At 36.8% G+C, this 16,496-nt stretch overlaps 1 protein-coding gene across 3 annotated transcripts in view; it reads left to right on the forward strand.

Moving 5' to 3' along the window:
* ZFP14 (ZFP14 zinc finger protein) overlaps positions 1-13,256 on the forward strand; it is a 47,396-nt gene extending 34,140 nt beyond the window's left edge. For all 3 annotated transcript variants that reach the window (XM_090260686.1, XM_090260687.1, XM_090260688.1), the window contains one exon: positions 8,843-13,256. In XM_090260686.1, the coding sequence (XP_090116812.1) occupies positions 8,843-10,209 (1,367 nt within the window). In that variant the 3' untranslated portion in view covers positions 10,210-13,256. The remainder of the gene's footprint in view (positions 1-8,842) is intronic.
* Positions 13,257-16,496: the final 3,240 nt, after the last annotated feature.

Here is a 16,496-nt window from a genome sequence, read left to right on the forward strand (position 1 = left end):
TATTTTGTTTAGGATTTTAGCTTCTATGTTCATCAGCAATATTGGCCAGTAGTTTTGTTTTTTTTTAATTGTGTCTTGACCTGGTTTTGGGATTAGGGTAATACTGGCTTCATAGAACGAGTTTGGGAGTTTTCCCTCTTTTTGGATTGTTTAGAATAGTCTGAGAAAGATGGGAGTTATTTCTTTCCTAAATTTTTTGTAGAATTCACCTGTGAAGCCATCTGGTCCAGGGCTTTTGTGTGTCAGGAATTTTTTGATTACTTCCCCAATTTCACTGGCTGTTATTGGTATATTCAGCCTTTCTGCTTCTTTTTGATTCAGTTTTGGCAGATTATATGTTTCCAGAAAATTGACCACTTCAGTTAGGTTGTCTTATTTCTTGTGGTACACTTGTTCATAATAGTTTCTTACAATAGTTTGTATTTCTGTTGTATCAGTTGTGATTTCTCTTTCATTTCTGTTTTGTTTATTTGGGTCCTTTCTCTTTTTTTCTTGATGAGCCTGGTTAAAGGCTTGTCGATTTTGTTTATTTTTTCAAAGAACCAGCTTCTACTTTTGTTGATCTTTTGAATTGTTAATTTACTCTCTATATCATTTAATTCTGCTCTAATCCTGATTATTTCTTTCCTTCTATTTGCTCTAAGCTTTGCTTGTTGTTTTTCCTCTATTTCTTGTAGCTGTAGGCTTATATTTTTTATTATAGATTCTTGTATCCTTTTTAGGTAGGCCTGTATTGCTATGAACTTTCCTCTCAGGACTGCTTTCGCAGTATCCCAGAGGTTTTGAGTTATTGTGTGTTCATTATCATTTGTTTCCAGAAACTTTTTGATTTCTTTCTTGGTTTCATTGTTAACCCATTTATTATTTAATAGCATGTTATTCATTCTCCATGAGTTTGAATGTTTTTGAGTTTTTTCCTTAAAGTTGATTTCCAATTTTAAGCCATTGTGATCTGAAAAGATGCTTGATATAATTTCAATTTTCTTGACTTTGTTGAGGCTTGTTTTGTGTCCTACCATGTGGTCTATCTTTGAAAATGTTCCATGTGCACTTGAAAAGAATGTATATTTTGCTTCCTTGGGATGAAATGTTCTATATATATCAACTAAGTCCATTTGATCTAGAGTGTTGTTCAATGTCTTGATATCTTTGGTGTTTCTTTGCTTCAAAAATCTGTCCATTGTTGACAATGGTGTGTTTAAGTCCCATACTATGAGTGTGTTGTTGTCTATATCCTTCCTGAAGTCTTTCAAAATTGTCCTTACATGTTTGGGTCCTCCTATGTTGGGTGCATATATGTTTATAAGGGTTATATCTTGTTGGCGGATTTTTCCTTTAAGCATTAGGTAATGTCCTTCTTTGTCTCTTTTTATGGCCTTTGCTTTGAAATCTGTTTTGTCTGATATAAGTATTACTACCCCAGCTTTTTTTTATGTCCATTTGCTTGGAATACATTTTTCTATCCCCTCACTTTCAAAGATCTATGTAAATCTTTTGTTTTGAGGTGTGTCTCCTGTAGACAGCATATATGTGGGTCTTGTTTTTGTATCCATTCTACTACCCTATGTCTTTTAATGGGAGCATTTAATCCATTGACATTTAATGTTATTATTGACAGGTATTTATCCATTTCCTTTTGTACTTGTGTTCCTCTCCTTTCCTTTTTTTTGATTTTTTTTTCTTTCCTTCTCCTTTTTAGATCATTCCCTTTAGCATTTCTTGTAATGCTGGTCTGGTGGAAACGTATCCTTTTAGTCTTTCTTTGTCTGAGAAACTCTTTATTTCACCTTCCATTTTGAATGAGAGCCTTGCTGGGTAGAGTATTCTTGGTTGTAGGCCTTTGTTTTTCATTGCTTGAAATGTTTTTGCCATTTCCTTCTGGCTTGTATTGTTCCTGTTGAGAAGTCAGTTGCTAGCCTTATCAGAGCTCCCTTGTATGTTATTTGCTGTTTTTCTCTTGCTGCTTTTAGGATTCTCGCTTTGTCTTTGAATGTTGGCATTTTAATTATGATGTGTCTTGGGCTGGGCCTGTTGGGGTTCATCTTCCTTAGGACCCTCTGTGCTTCCTGGATTTGCATGACTTTTCCTCTCATCAAGTTAGGAAAATTTTCTATCATTACCTTTTCAATCAGGTTATCTATTCCTTTTCCCTCCTCTTCTCCCTCTTGTATCCTTATGAATCTGATGTTGTTTTGTCTCATGTTGTCCTGCAGCTCTCTTAAACTCTCTTCATTCTTTTTTAATCTTTTTTCATTGTGTTGTATTGTCTGAGAATTTTTTTCTACGTTGTCCTCTAATTCACTGATCCGGTCTTCTGCTTCGTTTAGCCTTCTTTTGATTTATTCTACTGTGCTCTTCAATTCAGAAATTGTATTCTTCATTTCTTCCTGCTTCTTATTAATAGTTTCTATGTCCTTTTTTATGCTGGTGTAGTTCTCCGTAAGTTCCTTGTAGCTTCCCTGCAATTCTTTCTAGTTTCCTTGGAGATGTTGGTAATTTTCCTGAAGTTTGTCATAGTTTTCTTTGAGGTCGTCAAGGTCATTAAGTTTCATAATTACCATTTTTTTGAATCCTGTGTCTGGTAGTTGGCTTATGTCTGTTCTATCTATCTCTCTTTCTTGGGATTCCTTTTCTCCTTTCATTGGGAGGTTGTTTCTGCGTCTCCGCATGTTGAATTCTTCGTGTTTGTTTTTGTTTATTAGATTTGTCTGCTTTGATTTCCCACTTTCGTGATATGAGATTATTTATTGGATACCTGGGGGATTCAGTGTTGCAGTCTCTTTGATTTTTGGAGCCTGATGTTCTTGTGTTGTTCTTTATGTTGTTTGTTTAAGCTGTCTGGTTGTATTTCAGCTACTCTTTGGTGGTTCTTTTCCTCTGGCTAGTTGATTGAGAGTCACTCTGCCCACCTTGTCTTGAGTTCTTTTGTGGAGGTGCTGTTAAAATGTAATCACACAACCCAGGCAAGAAACCCTCCACAATCTCCCCCAACCACAATCCTACTATTGGCTGCAAATTAGCCAATATTAATATACTGGTAGAGATATTAAGACTCTTATTTCATAGGAGAAACAGGAGTTCTTTTAAATGAAAGAAGGGTGATTTTTGAGAAGGAAGGTGATAGAGTAATAATATTATCTAATAGGGTCAAAGCTATGGAAGACAGCAAGTAACATTTACACTGTATGTTTGAGAATGAGAAGAGGATTGCAGTATGAAGTGAGAAAGTGGAAGTGTATAGTATTAGGTTTATGTAGTAGTTATATGCTATAGGTTTAGTGTGAAAGGGATGATAGACAAAACAGACAGACAACCATACATTAAAGCAGAGGGATATGAGGGATAGAAGGTAGGAAACAGATTGGAGAAAGAGTTTTTCAAGAATAAAAATACAGAATAGAAAATAGAAAGAGAGAGAGAGAGAAAATAGAAAGAGAGAAGGAAGGAAATAGATAAAGATAAGGAGAGGGAGAAAAGGGAGGAAAGTAAATTTAAATTTAAATTAAAAAATTAAAAGATTAAAAAATAGAATAGAGAGAAAGAGGGGGGAGAAGAGAAGGGTAAAGAAAGAAAAAAGCGAATGGAAAGGGAAAGGGGGTGAAATAAAGAACAAAGTTTAAAAAAATTAAAAGTACTTAGAAAGAAAGAAGGAAAGAAAGAGAACGGAAAGGGAGAGAGGAAGAAAATAAGGGGGAGGGAAGGAAATAAAAAGAAAGGAATAGGAAGGAGTAGAGAGGAAGAAAAATTAAAATTAAAAAAATAACAAGATGGGATGAGGGAGAGAAATGCAAGAGAGAGAAAGGAGAGAAGAGGAGGGGAGGAAAGAGAAAAAGAGAAGCATGGGAGGGAGAAGGGGGAGGGAAATAAGTTAAAATTAAAATTAAAAGATTAAAAAATAAAATAGAATAGAAAGAAAGAGAGAATAGAGAGAGAGGGAGAAGAGCAGGGAAAGGGAAGAAAAAAGAAATGAATGGAAAGGGAGCTGGGGCGAAATAAAGAAAAAAGATTTAATAAAATTAAAAGTACTTAGAAAGAAAGAGAAAGGAAAGGGAGGGAGGAAGTGAACAAGGGGGAGGGAAGGAAATAGAGAAAGGAAGAGGAAGGAGTGGAGAGAGAGAAAAAATAGAATTAAAAAATTAACAAGAAATAGGATGAAGGATAGAGATGCAAGAGAGAGAGAAAGGCGGGAAGGGGAGGGGAAAAAAAGAAAAAGAAAGAAGAGAGAAAGGGAGGGGCAGTAAGAGAGAGAGTGAGAAATAAAAGAATGAAAGAGTTTTTACTCAATTCAACTTTTAGGCACAGTATTTATTTATTTATTTATTAATTTATCCTTCCTGGGTCCGCCCCTAGTCAAAATTCCATGGGTTTCAAATCTTTTCTGGTTGGTTGGCTGGCTGTGGGAAGATCCTGCTTGATTCTGGGGTTGCTAATCCTTTATTTGTGGGTCTACCCCCGCCCTGCTGCAAGCTGTGTTTAGTTGTCCCCTCCTGCTACACCCTCAGCCCTTCTCAGGCTTGTCTAGCAGCGTTTTTCTATTGTGCCAGCGTGCGCTTGCCAGTAATCTCTGCTCTGCCTCCAGTCGTGGCCCCCAAACTGTCCCTTTGTTCTGCAGTGCCCCAGCGAGAGCGCTATGCGTGCCCTGAATACCAAGCCCTCGGTCAGGGGTTGCAGCCAAGGAGGTCTCCACCCAGACTCAGTCCACACAGTTTCTCCCAGTCCAGGTCACCCACCACTCTCCCACTCCTCCGGCCTCTTCAGCCAAATCCTCTCGCTAACTCCCCTCGAGACCTCACTGGCCAGTGCGCTCCTGGCAGGGGGAGCCTCCAAGCAGCTCCCAGCTAACGAGCTCTCTGGTGCAGTAGAGCAGACACACCAGGTCCCGGAGCGTCCTGGAGTGACTCAGCCTGGAGTGCATGGTAGATCCCTCCACCCGCCTCCACGCTGCTCCCACACTCCCCTCCCTGTTCACGCTATCCAAAATCCGCACTCAGTTACTCCTCTCCGCATTGGTTCCTGAAGTCCCTCTGTGACAGGAGCTAGCAGACAACACCGTCCCTACGCCACCGCCATTTTTCCTTATGGGAACACTTTTGTAGGTAACTTTGCTTTTCTCTCTTGCTGCTTTTAAGATTCTCTCTTTATCTTTAACTTTTGGCATTTTAATTATGATGTCTTGGTGTGGTTTTGTTTGGGTCCATCTTGTTTGGGATTGTGCTTCCTGAATTTGTATATCTACTTCTCCAAATTAGGGAAGTTTTCTTTCATTGTTTTTTCAAATAAGTTTTCAATTTCTTGCTCTTCCTCTTCTCCTTCTGGCACCCCTATGATTCAGATGTTGGTACATTTAAAGATGTCCCAGAGGTTCCTAAGCCTATCCTCATTTTTTTTTAATCTTTCTTTCTGCTGTTCTTATTGAATGCTTTTTTCCTTCCTTGTGTTTTAAATCATTGATTTGATTCTTGGTATCATCCCCTCCACTGTTGATTTCCTGTAGATTTAAAAAATTTTTCACTTAATGTAACCTTCATATCTGCCTGGGTCTTTTTTATGTTGTTGAAGTACCCAGTGATTTCCTGGAGCCCCCTGATAACCAGTGTTTTGAACTGTGCATCTGATAGGTTGCTTGTCTCCATTTTGTTTAGCTCTATTTTTCTGGAATTTTGTTCTGTTCTTTCATTTGGGCCATGTTTTTTGTCTCCTCATTTTGGCAGACTCCCTGTGTTTGTTTCTGTGTATTAGATAGAACTGCTCTGAATCCCTGTCTTGTTGTAGAAAAGCACACAGGTAAGTTGGATGGGGCAGAGCCTTAGGTGATTGCCAGGACAGAGCAACCTGTATCACCGCTCTGTTGCTCTGTGTGTGGGAGGGCTCCGGGAGGGGACAGTGCTGCTGCCTGGCCTCTGGAGTTGTCTGGGGAGGAAGCTGTCTCCTGGCACTCACCCTGTTGCCAGTCACTTTACTTTCTCCCCATATGCCCCTGGTGCCCTTCCAGCTATTGCCCTGATGCTGAATCCCAGTGGGATTCATGAGTCCTAAGTCCATTCTGGGTCCTTTAAGAGGAGTCTCTTGAGAATCTTGCAGTGTCTTCTGCCACCCCAAAATCCATTGGTTTTTACAGCTCAAAGTTATGGAGACTTATCTTCCTAGCGATAAAACCATGGGCTGGGTGATGTGGTCTGGGGCTGGGATCCCTTGCTCCCTACTTGTCCCTCCCAGTTTTTATCCACCATGCATGGATGTGGGACTGCCCATTCCAATCTCTTACTTCACTGCCATCTTCATCTCCACGCCTCTTCTGGACTCTGCATCTCCGCCCCTCCTATCCATCTGAATAACCGTGACCTCTTTAAATCTTTGGTTGTTGGACTTCCACACAATTTGATTTTCTGACAATTCTAGGTGTTAATTGTTTTGTAGTCTAGTTGTATTTTTTGCTATAGTTGTGTGAGGAGGCAAGGCATGTTTACCAAGGCCTCCATCTTGACCAGAAGTTCTAAAATTCTTTTTTCTTTTTGATGCTTTGATTAGAGGTTTTCTGCTACCTTGTGTTCAAAATTGCTGATCCAGTCCTACTTTTCATCCAATCCACTGTTTATTCCTTTTCGTGTATTATTTATTTCAGGTATTGTATTCTTCATTTCTTACTGGTTATTCTTTATGATTTTTCCATTCTTTTTCATGCTCTCACTGAGTCCTTGAAGTTCTTACCAAGTTCACTGACAATCCTTATAACCATTTTTTGAACTCTATATCTGGTAAATTGCTTGCCTCCATTTCATTTAGTTCTTTTTCTAGAGATTTCTCCTTTTGCTTTATTTGGGGCATGATTCTTGTCCTCCCCATTTTGGATGCTTCTTTGTGTTTATTTCTTTGTGTTAGATATATCTGCTATGTCTCCCGGTCTTGGTAGGGTGGCCTTATGTAATAGGTTTCTTGTGGGACCCGTGGATCTATTTCCTTGATCACCTGAGCTGCGTGCTCCAGGAATTTCCCTTTTGTGGGTTACATAAGCCCTTCTGTTACAATTGAGTTTTTATTACTGTTGGCCTATTTATGCATGGGGTTGACTCTCAGGTTGGCTGACTGTAAGGTCCAACCCCAACCACAGTGTACAAGTTGCTGTCAGGTGCTGACCAAAGGAAGCAGAACTTGCCTCAGCAGGGTCCTGTGTCTTTTGAGAACTCCCTTTGATATGCCACTTGTGAAACTAATTGGATCCTACTCTGATGCAGCCACTGTGGAAAACAGTATGGAGTTACCACAAAAACTTAAAAATGGAATTTCCTTTGACTCAGCAATCTCACTTCAGAGACTATATCCTATGAATATATCCCAAAATACCAGTTTGAAAGAATATATGCACCCCTCTGTTCATAGCAGCATTATTTACAATAGCCAAGATCTGGAAACAGTCCAAGTGTCCATAAGTAGATGAGTGGATAAAAAAGCTGTGCTATATTTACACAATGAAACACTACCAGCTGTAAAAAAGGAAGGAAATCTTACCTTTTGTGACAGCAGTAGTGGACCTGGAGATTATTAGGCTAAGTGAAATAAGCCAGTCAGTGAAAAACATACCATACGGTCTCACTTATACATGGAACCTAATGAACAAAATAAACTGATGAACTAAATAGAAACATAGGCATGTATACACAGAACAGACTGACTGCTGTCAGAGGGCACTGAGGAGTGGGGTATTGGATGAAAGAAGGTAAAGAAGGGATTAGCCAAAGAATATATATGCATAACCCATTGATACAGATAACATTGTGGTGGTGGCCAGAGGGAAGTGGGGGATGAAAGTTGGGGAGAGGTAAGCAATGGAGGGAAAATGGGGACATTTTTAATCGTGTAAGAAATAAAAATAAAGTGAAAAAAAGAAAGTGCCTGAATAAAAAAAAAATAATAATAAATAAATACCTCTGTATAGTTTCAAATCTTCAGGTGATTCTTATTCATACTTAAATCAGGCCTTTACTGATTTAACTTGTTTCCCCAATCACCAAGTTCACCTCCTTTTCTGCACTTTCCTTATCCTTCATTTCCTTTGCCTTTTTCTGAAATGTTTGAGAATACAGTCTGTTCCATAATATAATTAATAATCCATATACAAATTAGTTTAATATTTATATGAAGTTCAGAATATCAGTATAATGTAGAAGTTAGTTGGTTCACAGGTAATTTTCTTAGTTGAATGGAACCAAAATAGTAGTAGTTTTATAACATTCACAAGGAAAGGCAAAAACCTTCAATTTGATGCTTTGTTAGGAGCCTTTATACCTCTATATCAAGGAAATTGATATTAAATGCTTGCACCCACAGCTCCCTCCTCAAAGGCATATTAATCATCAGCTTGTGTGACTTCTAGTTTGACACATTGCACTTCACCCGATTCACATCTTAATGGCAGCCTTAGTGGCTCAGGGATTTATTTTCATGTGCAATGTCTCAGTTTCTGAAATTCAGCATTTTGACTTAATTTTTTTGTGCATTTTAATACTCATGAAGTGGCCTTCAGCCATGCTGAGCTGCCTTTGGGTTCTTTTGAAGTTCCTATCATTACATTAGTTAGTGCTCTGCTGATATAGTTGCCTAGATTTGAGTGGTCTTCTCCAGTTCTACTTGCTTCATAAACTTTAATTTTTGGTGTGTAAATTTGCATTAGATAGGTATTGTAGGTACACATGTGGTATTGTAGCAGAAATGCTTATGTCCTAGAGATGTCTGATTCACTCACTTATAATAGCCATTATTTTCAGTGCCTTTTATTTCTTTATAGAAGTTTTATTTCTTCTGGAACAGAAAGACATAATGTGTTTGCTTTCTTGTTTTCTTTCAGATATGGAGTCCAGATACAGGACCAATACTTTATCTCCAGAAAAAGACGTTTATGAAATGTATTTATTCCAATGGGAGATAATGGAAAGAACTAAGAGCTATTGCCTTCAGGACTCCATTTTTAGAAATGATTGGGAATGTAAAAGTAAGACTGAAGGGCAAATGGAACCACAAGAAGGATATTTGGGGCAAGTGAAAATTACTTCTGAAAAAATGGCCGCATACAAAAAGCAAAATTTTTTTGCTGAATATCAGAGAGTTCATAATGGAGAAAAGCTATATGAATGTAAGGAATGTAGGAAGACCTTTATTCGTCGCTCAACACTTAGTCAACACCTGAGAATTCATACTGGTGAGAAACCTTATAAATGTAAGGAATGTGGGCAGGCTTTTAGACAGCGTGCACACCTTATTCGACACCACAAACTTCATACTGGTGAGAAACCCTTTAAATGTAAGGAATGTGGGAAGGCCTTTACAGTGCTCCAAGAACTTACTCAACATCAGAGACTTCACACTGGTGAAAAGCCCTATGAATGTAAGGAATGTGGAAAGGCCTTTAGAGTACATCAGCAACTTGCTCGACATCAAAGGATTCACACTGGTGAGAAACCCTATGAATGTAAGGCATGTGGGAAGACCTTTAGGCAATGTACACACCTTACTCGACATCAGAGACTTCATACTGCTGAGAAGCTCTATGAATGTAAGGAATGTGGGAAAGCCTTCGTATGTAGTACAGACCTTAGAGTACATCAGAAAATTCATTTTGGTGAGAAGCCCTATGAATGTAAGGAATGTGGAAAGGCCTTTAGAATATGCCAACAACTTATTGTCCATCAAAGTATTCATACTGGTGAGAAACCCTATGAATGTAAGGAATGTGGAAAGACCTTTAGATTAAGACAACAACTTGTTCGCCATCAGAGAATTCATACTCGTGAGAAACCCTATGAATGTATGGAATGTTGGAAGACCTTTAGTAGTTACTCACAACTTATTTCACATCAGAGTATACATATTGGTGAGAGACCTTATGAATGTGAAGAATGTGGGAAGGCCTTTAGGCTGCTCTCACAACTTACTCAACATCAGAGTATTCATACTGGTGAGAAACCCTATGAATGTAAGGAATGTAGAAAATCATTTAGACTGCTCTCACAGCTTACTCAACATCAGAGTATTCATACTGGTGAGAAACCTTATGAATGTAAGGAATGTGGTAAGGCTTTTAGACTTTATTCATTTCTTTCTCAACACCAGAGAATTCATACAGGTGAGAAACCCTACAAATGTAAAGAATGTAAGAAAGCCTTTAGACAGCATTCACACCTTACTCAACATCAGAAAATTCATAACGGAATTTAATACAAGAAAGCCTTGAAATGTACAGAACATCAGAAAATGTCATTTTTGAGAATTTTTTATGCTCACATCTAAGCATAAGAAATTTTATATTACAGAAAAAATGTTGCTTTGAAAGCTTTCCTTTGCCATTCAGACATTGTCTTTAGCAAATATATGTCAGAGAATAATACAATGAATGTAAGAAAAATCTTTAGTTTTATTTATCATTATCTCCATTTCACCACTTTATTACTAGTGTGTTACTGGATAAGGCACTTAAACTTCTGTGCCTCATTATGTTCTCTCATAAATTGGTGATAATAGCACCTATGTACATTATTTATTGCTGTGTAATAAATTACTACAACTTAATAGCTTAAAATAATACATATTACTGTTTCACAATTTTCTGTGGGTTAGAAGTCTGGGAATAATTTAGTTGGGTCTTCTACTTCAGGGTCTGTCACAAGTCTAAAATTAAGGTTTTTGCTGGGGCTGGGTCTCATCTGAAGGCTCAGCTGGGGAAGGGATCTACTTCCAGCCTCACATGGTTGTTGGCTGAATTTATTTTCTTGAGGGCTATTACACCTGGGGCTCTCAGTTTCTGACTGTTGGCTAAAGGCTAAACTCAGTTCCTTGGCACATGGGCCTCTTCAGTATGCTGCTTGATTTATCAAAGCATGCAAGCCAAGAAGGCAATAGAGTTTGCTAGAATCATAAGAGTTGTAATCTTGTGTAATCTAATCACTGAAGTAATATTGGGTTGGCAAAAAAGTTTGTTTTTTTCCGTAAGATGACTCTAGTAGCTTTTAGTTGTCTTTAACTTCATTCACAACAACTCTGTTAGATTGTATTGTGACAGCTATCATATCAGCATGCATTTCAAAAAAACTCAAAATTGGTTATTTTTTATATAGCAATTTTAATATTAAATGGAAGAAAAAACACGACATTTTTGGCACATTATGCTTTATTATTTCAAGAAAGGTAAAAACACAAAAAATGATTTATATGGAAAAGGTGCTGTGACTAATCGAACATGTCAAAAGTGGTTTGTGAAGATTCATGCTCCATGCTCTGGTAGTCTAGTTAAAGTTGATAGTGATCAAATTGAGACATTAATTGAGAACAATCAACATTATACCACATGGGAGATAGCAGACATACTCAATATCCAAGTCAATAAAGTTATCAGTGAAAGTGAAAAATGTGTCTTTTATTTTATGGGAAAAAAAACATATGGACTTTTTAGCCAGCCCAATTTTTCATCACTCTTTCTGTCTTCTACTGGCTAGAAGTGAATTTCTAGGTTGCCCACACTTAAGGGAAGAGGATTACAGAAGAGTGAATACCAGGAGGTAGGGACCATTTGGGCCAATTCAGAGTCAGCCTGCACACACTGTGTAATAGAATTGCAAGGATTAAGTAGTTAATACTTAGAAAATAGCAACCACATAGCATGTTTTCTGTAATTATTATCTGTAATTGTATCATTATTAGTATTAGTTAAGTCATATGAAAGAAGTATCCTATAGAAGTAATAAATAGAGAAATGCCTCCTCTCACTGCTCAGCACTTGTTCTGGATAAAATCTAGGAGCTTATATTGAATGTGAGAAGCTCTTCATCACTTATGCTGCATCAGCTATTTCATGCTGAAAAGAAAACCTTAAAAATTTCATGAATATGGGTTTGCTAAGAGTGCAATTATTGAAGACTCAAAGAGAAACATGAAATTATATTCCCATAATAAATTCCCCAAAGTAAATGTTTTATAATCTCTCTTGTCCAAGCACCATTCAAGATTGATTAGAAACTATCAAAAAGATGGCAAAAAGGAAACTAATCACTGGAAATTTAATATTTATGTGCATACTTGTATGTGTGTGATAATGTGTATAAAACTCTTGTATAAAAGAAAACATTATTTCATTACACTCAGTATAACTTTCGGTGTTCATATTGTCCCATCTTCAACCAGTGGAATTTTGGTCTTTTGAAATGACCCCACTAGTAGTTAGTTTACTTGGTTATGGCTGTACAATTTGGTCAGCTATGGATGATGCTTTGGTGCCAACTCATCATTCTGAAAATTGAAAAGTGAAGGGAAAAATAATTTATTTTGCTTTTCCTATGTGAACCAAGTTTTACAACCACCACAAGCTCTTCAAATTAGTGTTTTTAAAAATCTAGTAAATACAGAGAAATTGACAAGATCAGAAAAAATCAGCATTTTCTAGTTTCCTAATGGAAAATGGGTCCAGAAAAATGATCAGTCAATATTAAAACTATTAGGTAAAAGATTTTATAGTGAGAATGTTAAAATGAATTTATCAAGCTGACCACCTCTGAATGTTTTGATCACCTTTAACCATTATGAAAGTGGGGCAGTCAGACTATTCACCTCCTGAAATAATGCAACAGGAAGCACACAGCACTACTTATGAAGCATTATTGCCAAAATTATGAACTGAAGGAATTAAACCTTTAAGTCAAAAAAATTTTAAACCAAGAATTTGGGGACTAGATGAACAAAGTAAATGGCAGGAGAAGAAAGCAGCCAAAGAGATCCAGAATGTGTAAAATTCTGCAAAACAATCTGCTTTCTTCAGCTGAGTGGTATGAAAAAGAAAAGAAGGGCAACTATTAACAGATTAAAAGAGCCAAGAGACATACCAACTAAACAGTATATGGGCATCACTTGCACCTACTTGGAACAAAATGTAAAAGGACTTTGGAGACATTGGGGGGAATGTGGACATGCTCCGACTGTTAGATGATATTTAGAAATAATTTTGTTAGGGATGATAATGTCAATGTGGTTAAGAAATAAGAGCTCTTGTATGTTAGAGATACATGCTTACATGTTTATGAAATGATAAGCTATCTAGATTTACATTAAAATACTTCAACAATAGAAAAAAATTGGCAAAGAGAACTGGAAAGTAGATTGACAAAGTGTTGATAATTACTGAAGTGGAGTGGTTTGTATATGGGGGTTTGTAATAATATTTCTACTCTTTATGTGTTTGAAAGTTTCAATAAAAATATTTAATGTAAAAACTGAAATTATAGATGACTTAGAAGTGATTATTAATGAGATGCCTGCATATCAAACTTGTTTGATATGATTATAGTTCTACCCAGGAAGAAATGAATCCCCTTTAATAAATTAAGTAAACTTTGGGCACAGTCTTGATCTTCACTTATCCACAGAAGTCAAGTCTGGGCCTGTCACATATGTTAGTGTTTAAGGAGTGAATAAACATTTATGTCAAGAAATTAGAAACAGAATCAAATAAAACCACAAAAGAAGCAAAGTACAATTAAAAATAGAAATTAAGAGACGACAATAGTAGACTTAATTGAGTGTTTTTAAAGTTTTTTTCAATTACAGTTGACATTCAACACGAATTTCAAGTGTACAGCATAGTGGTTATTTATATAACTTAAGAAGTTATCCTTCAATATGTATTAGTACCCACCTGCATAATTATTACAATATTGCTGACTATATTCCCTATGCTGTACTTTATAGCCCTGTGACCTTTTGTAACTGCCAATTTGTACTTCTTAATTCCTTCATTTTTTTTCATCCACCTTCCAACCCCCTCCCATCTGGCAACCATCAGTTCTCTGTATCTATGAGTTTTCTACTGTTCGTTTATTTTGTGTTTTAGTTTTTGCATATAAGTGAAATCATATGGTCTTTGACTTATTTCACTTAGCATAATACCCTCTAGGTCCATCAATGTTGCAAACAGATTTCATTCTTTATGGCAGAGTAGTATTTCATTGTATATATGTGCCACTTCTTTATTCATTTGTCTATCGATGGAACTTAGGTTGCTTCCATATCTTGGCTATTATAAATAATGCTGCAATGAATATAGGGATGCATATTTCTTTTCAGATTAGTGTATTGGATTTCTTTGAATTAATACCCAGAAGTGGAATTGCTGGGTCATGTGATTGTTTGTTTGTTTGCTTTTTGAGGAGCCTCCGTACTGATTTTCATAGTGGCTGCATCAATTTTAATTTTCACCAACAGCCATGAAGCTTTCCTTTTCTCTACATTGTCAACACTTGTTGTTTGTTGATTTATTGATGATAGCATTTTCATACATGTGAAGTGATATCTCATGGTCTTATTTTAACTACTTCTATTGTTGACATTACAGATGTCCCCTTCCCTTTTCTCCACCTTTGCCCACCTCCACCCAGCCCTGATCCCCCTTTCCTCTGGCCATCGCCACACTGTTATCTGTGTGTATAGGTTATGCATATATAATCTTTGGCTAATCCCTTCATCTTCAATTTTTTAATCAGTTTATTTTGTTTATTAGATTTAAACTTGTTGGATGGTAAGTGACATCATGCATCTTTTCATATGTCTATTGACCTCTTTGGGAAAATATCTATTAACATCCTCTGCCCATTTTTAAATCAGATTATGTTTTTGTTGTTAAGTTGAATGCATTCCTTATATATTTGAGATACTAATACTTACCAAATGTATAATTGGGAAATAACTTCTCCCAGTCAGTAGTTTTTTTGTTTTGTTGATGTTTTTCTTTGCTGTGCAAAGAATTTTAGTTTGATGTAGTCCCTTCTGTTTATTTTTTCTTGTTTTCTTTGCCCGAGGAGACCTACATCCAAAAGTTACTATTAAGAGCAAGTCAGAGAGGTTGCTATCTATGTTTTCCTCTAGAAGTTTTATGGTTTTGTGTCTTACATTTAAGTTTTTAGTCCAGTTTGAGTTTATTCTACTATGTGGTGTAAGAAAGTGGTCTTGTTTCATTTTCTTGCATTTAATAATAGTTTTCCCAACACTTTATTGAAGAGACTGTCTTTACCACATTGTCTGTTTTTGCCTCCTTTGTCAGTTATTAATTGACCAAATAGACATCAATTAAGTTCTGTGCTCTTTAATCTGTCCCATTGACCTATGTGTATTTTTATGCCAGTACCACGCCGTTTTGATTACAACTTTGTAGTATAGTTTGATATCAGGTAGTGTGATCCCTCCAACTTTGTTCTTTATATTGCTTTAGCTATTCAGCTGTTGTAGTTCAATATAAATTTTAGGATTATTTGTTCTAGTTCTGTGAAATTGCCTCTGGTATCTTGATAGGAATTGCATTGTGCAGTATGGGTGTTGTAATGATATTAATTCTTCATATCCATGAACACAGGAAGTGCTTCCATTTATCTGCATCTTCTCCAGTTACTTTCTTCAATGCCTTATAATTTTGTGAGTACAGTTCTTTTACCTCCTTGGTTAGGTTTATTCCTAGGTATTTTGATGCAATTTTAAATGGGATGATTTTCTGAGGTGGATGTGCCTCACACACCCTAGGCTTGGTTGGAAGCTGCTCTGTCCAGCAGAGTCTTCATGACCACAGTGGAACAAACTTTTACCTAGGACACTATTATTTTTGATGAACAAGCTTTTACCCAGGACATTTTATTATGTCTGGGGAAGGAAGGTGGCTGCCTCTCTAGTGGAGAACAGTGATCAGACCTTCTTCCCTCATGCCTTTTATTGAGGAGGATACACATGAGGATACAAGGCCAAGATTCATGAATCATCAATAGTTTGGAGGCATTAGGATTACGGTTGACAGTAACAGATTACATGTACTAGTACAGAGGGTACAGTGACCAGTCTGTGTCAGGGTCTATCAAACATCTTGACGCGACACTGGCATTAGGTGCAAGGTTTCATACATTCCTTGCTAGAGATTATTTACATTAAATTATAGATAAAGAAAGCAGAGCAAGTTCTAAAACATAATAGGCATTTATTAAATCCAATTCCCACAGAAACCCTCTGAGTGGCTTTTGGTTGTTTCACACACAGCCTTATGTTGAAACTTAAAGACAAGCACAGCCAGAATGCCGGCGGCAGTGATGCTCAGGCTCGGGCTACACTTCCCTAAACCACAAGGAGCGGTTCCCTACAATTTTCTGAATTTCTTATTATTGGTTTATAAAATGCAATCAATAAATGCAATCAATTTCTGAATATTAATTTTGTATTCTTCTACTTTACTGAATTCATTGATCAGATCAGGTTTTTATATAGAGTATCATGCCATCTATAATGACAGTTTTACTTCTTTCCAATTTGAATGTCTTTTATTTTTTGTTTGTTTGATTGCTGTTGCTAGGACTTCCAATGCTATGTTGTAAGTGGTGAAAACAGACATTCTTGTCTTATTACTGATCTTAAGGGAAATGCTTTTAGCTTTTCATTGTTGTGTATGTTAGCTGTGGGTTTGTCATATGTGTTTTTATTATGTTGAG

The sequence above is a fragment of the Furipterus horrens genome, unplaced genomic scaffold, assembly GCF_987537825.1.
Source record: "Furipterus horrens unplaced genomic scaffold, mFurHor1.1.pri manual_scaffold_13, whole genome shotgun sequence".
NCBI classification, from domain to species: domain Eukaryota; kingdom Metazoa; phylum Chordata; class Mammalia; order Chiroptera; family Furipteridae; genus Furipterus; species Furipterus horrens.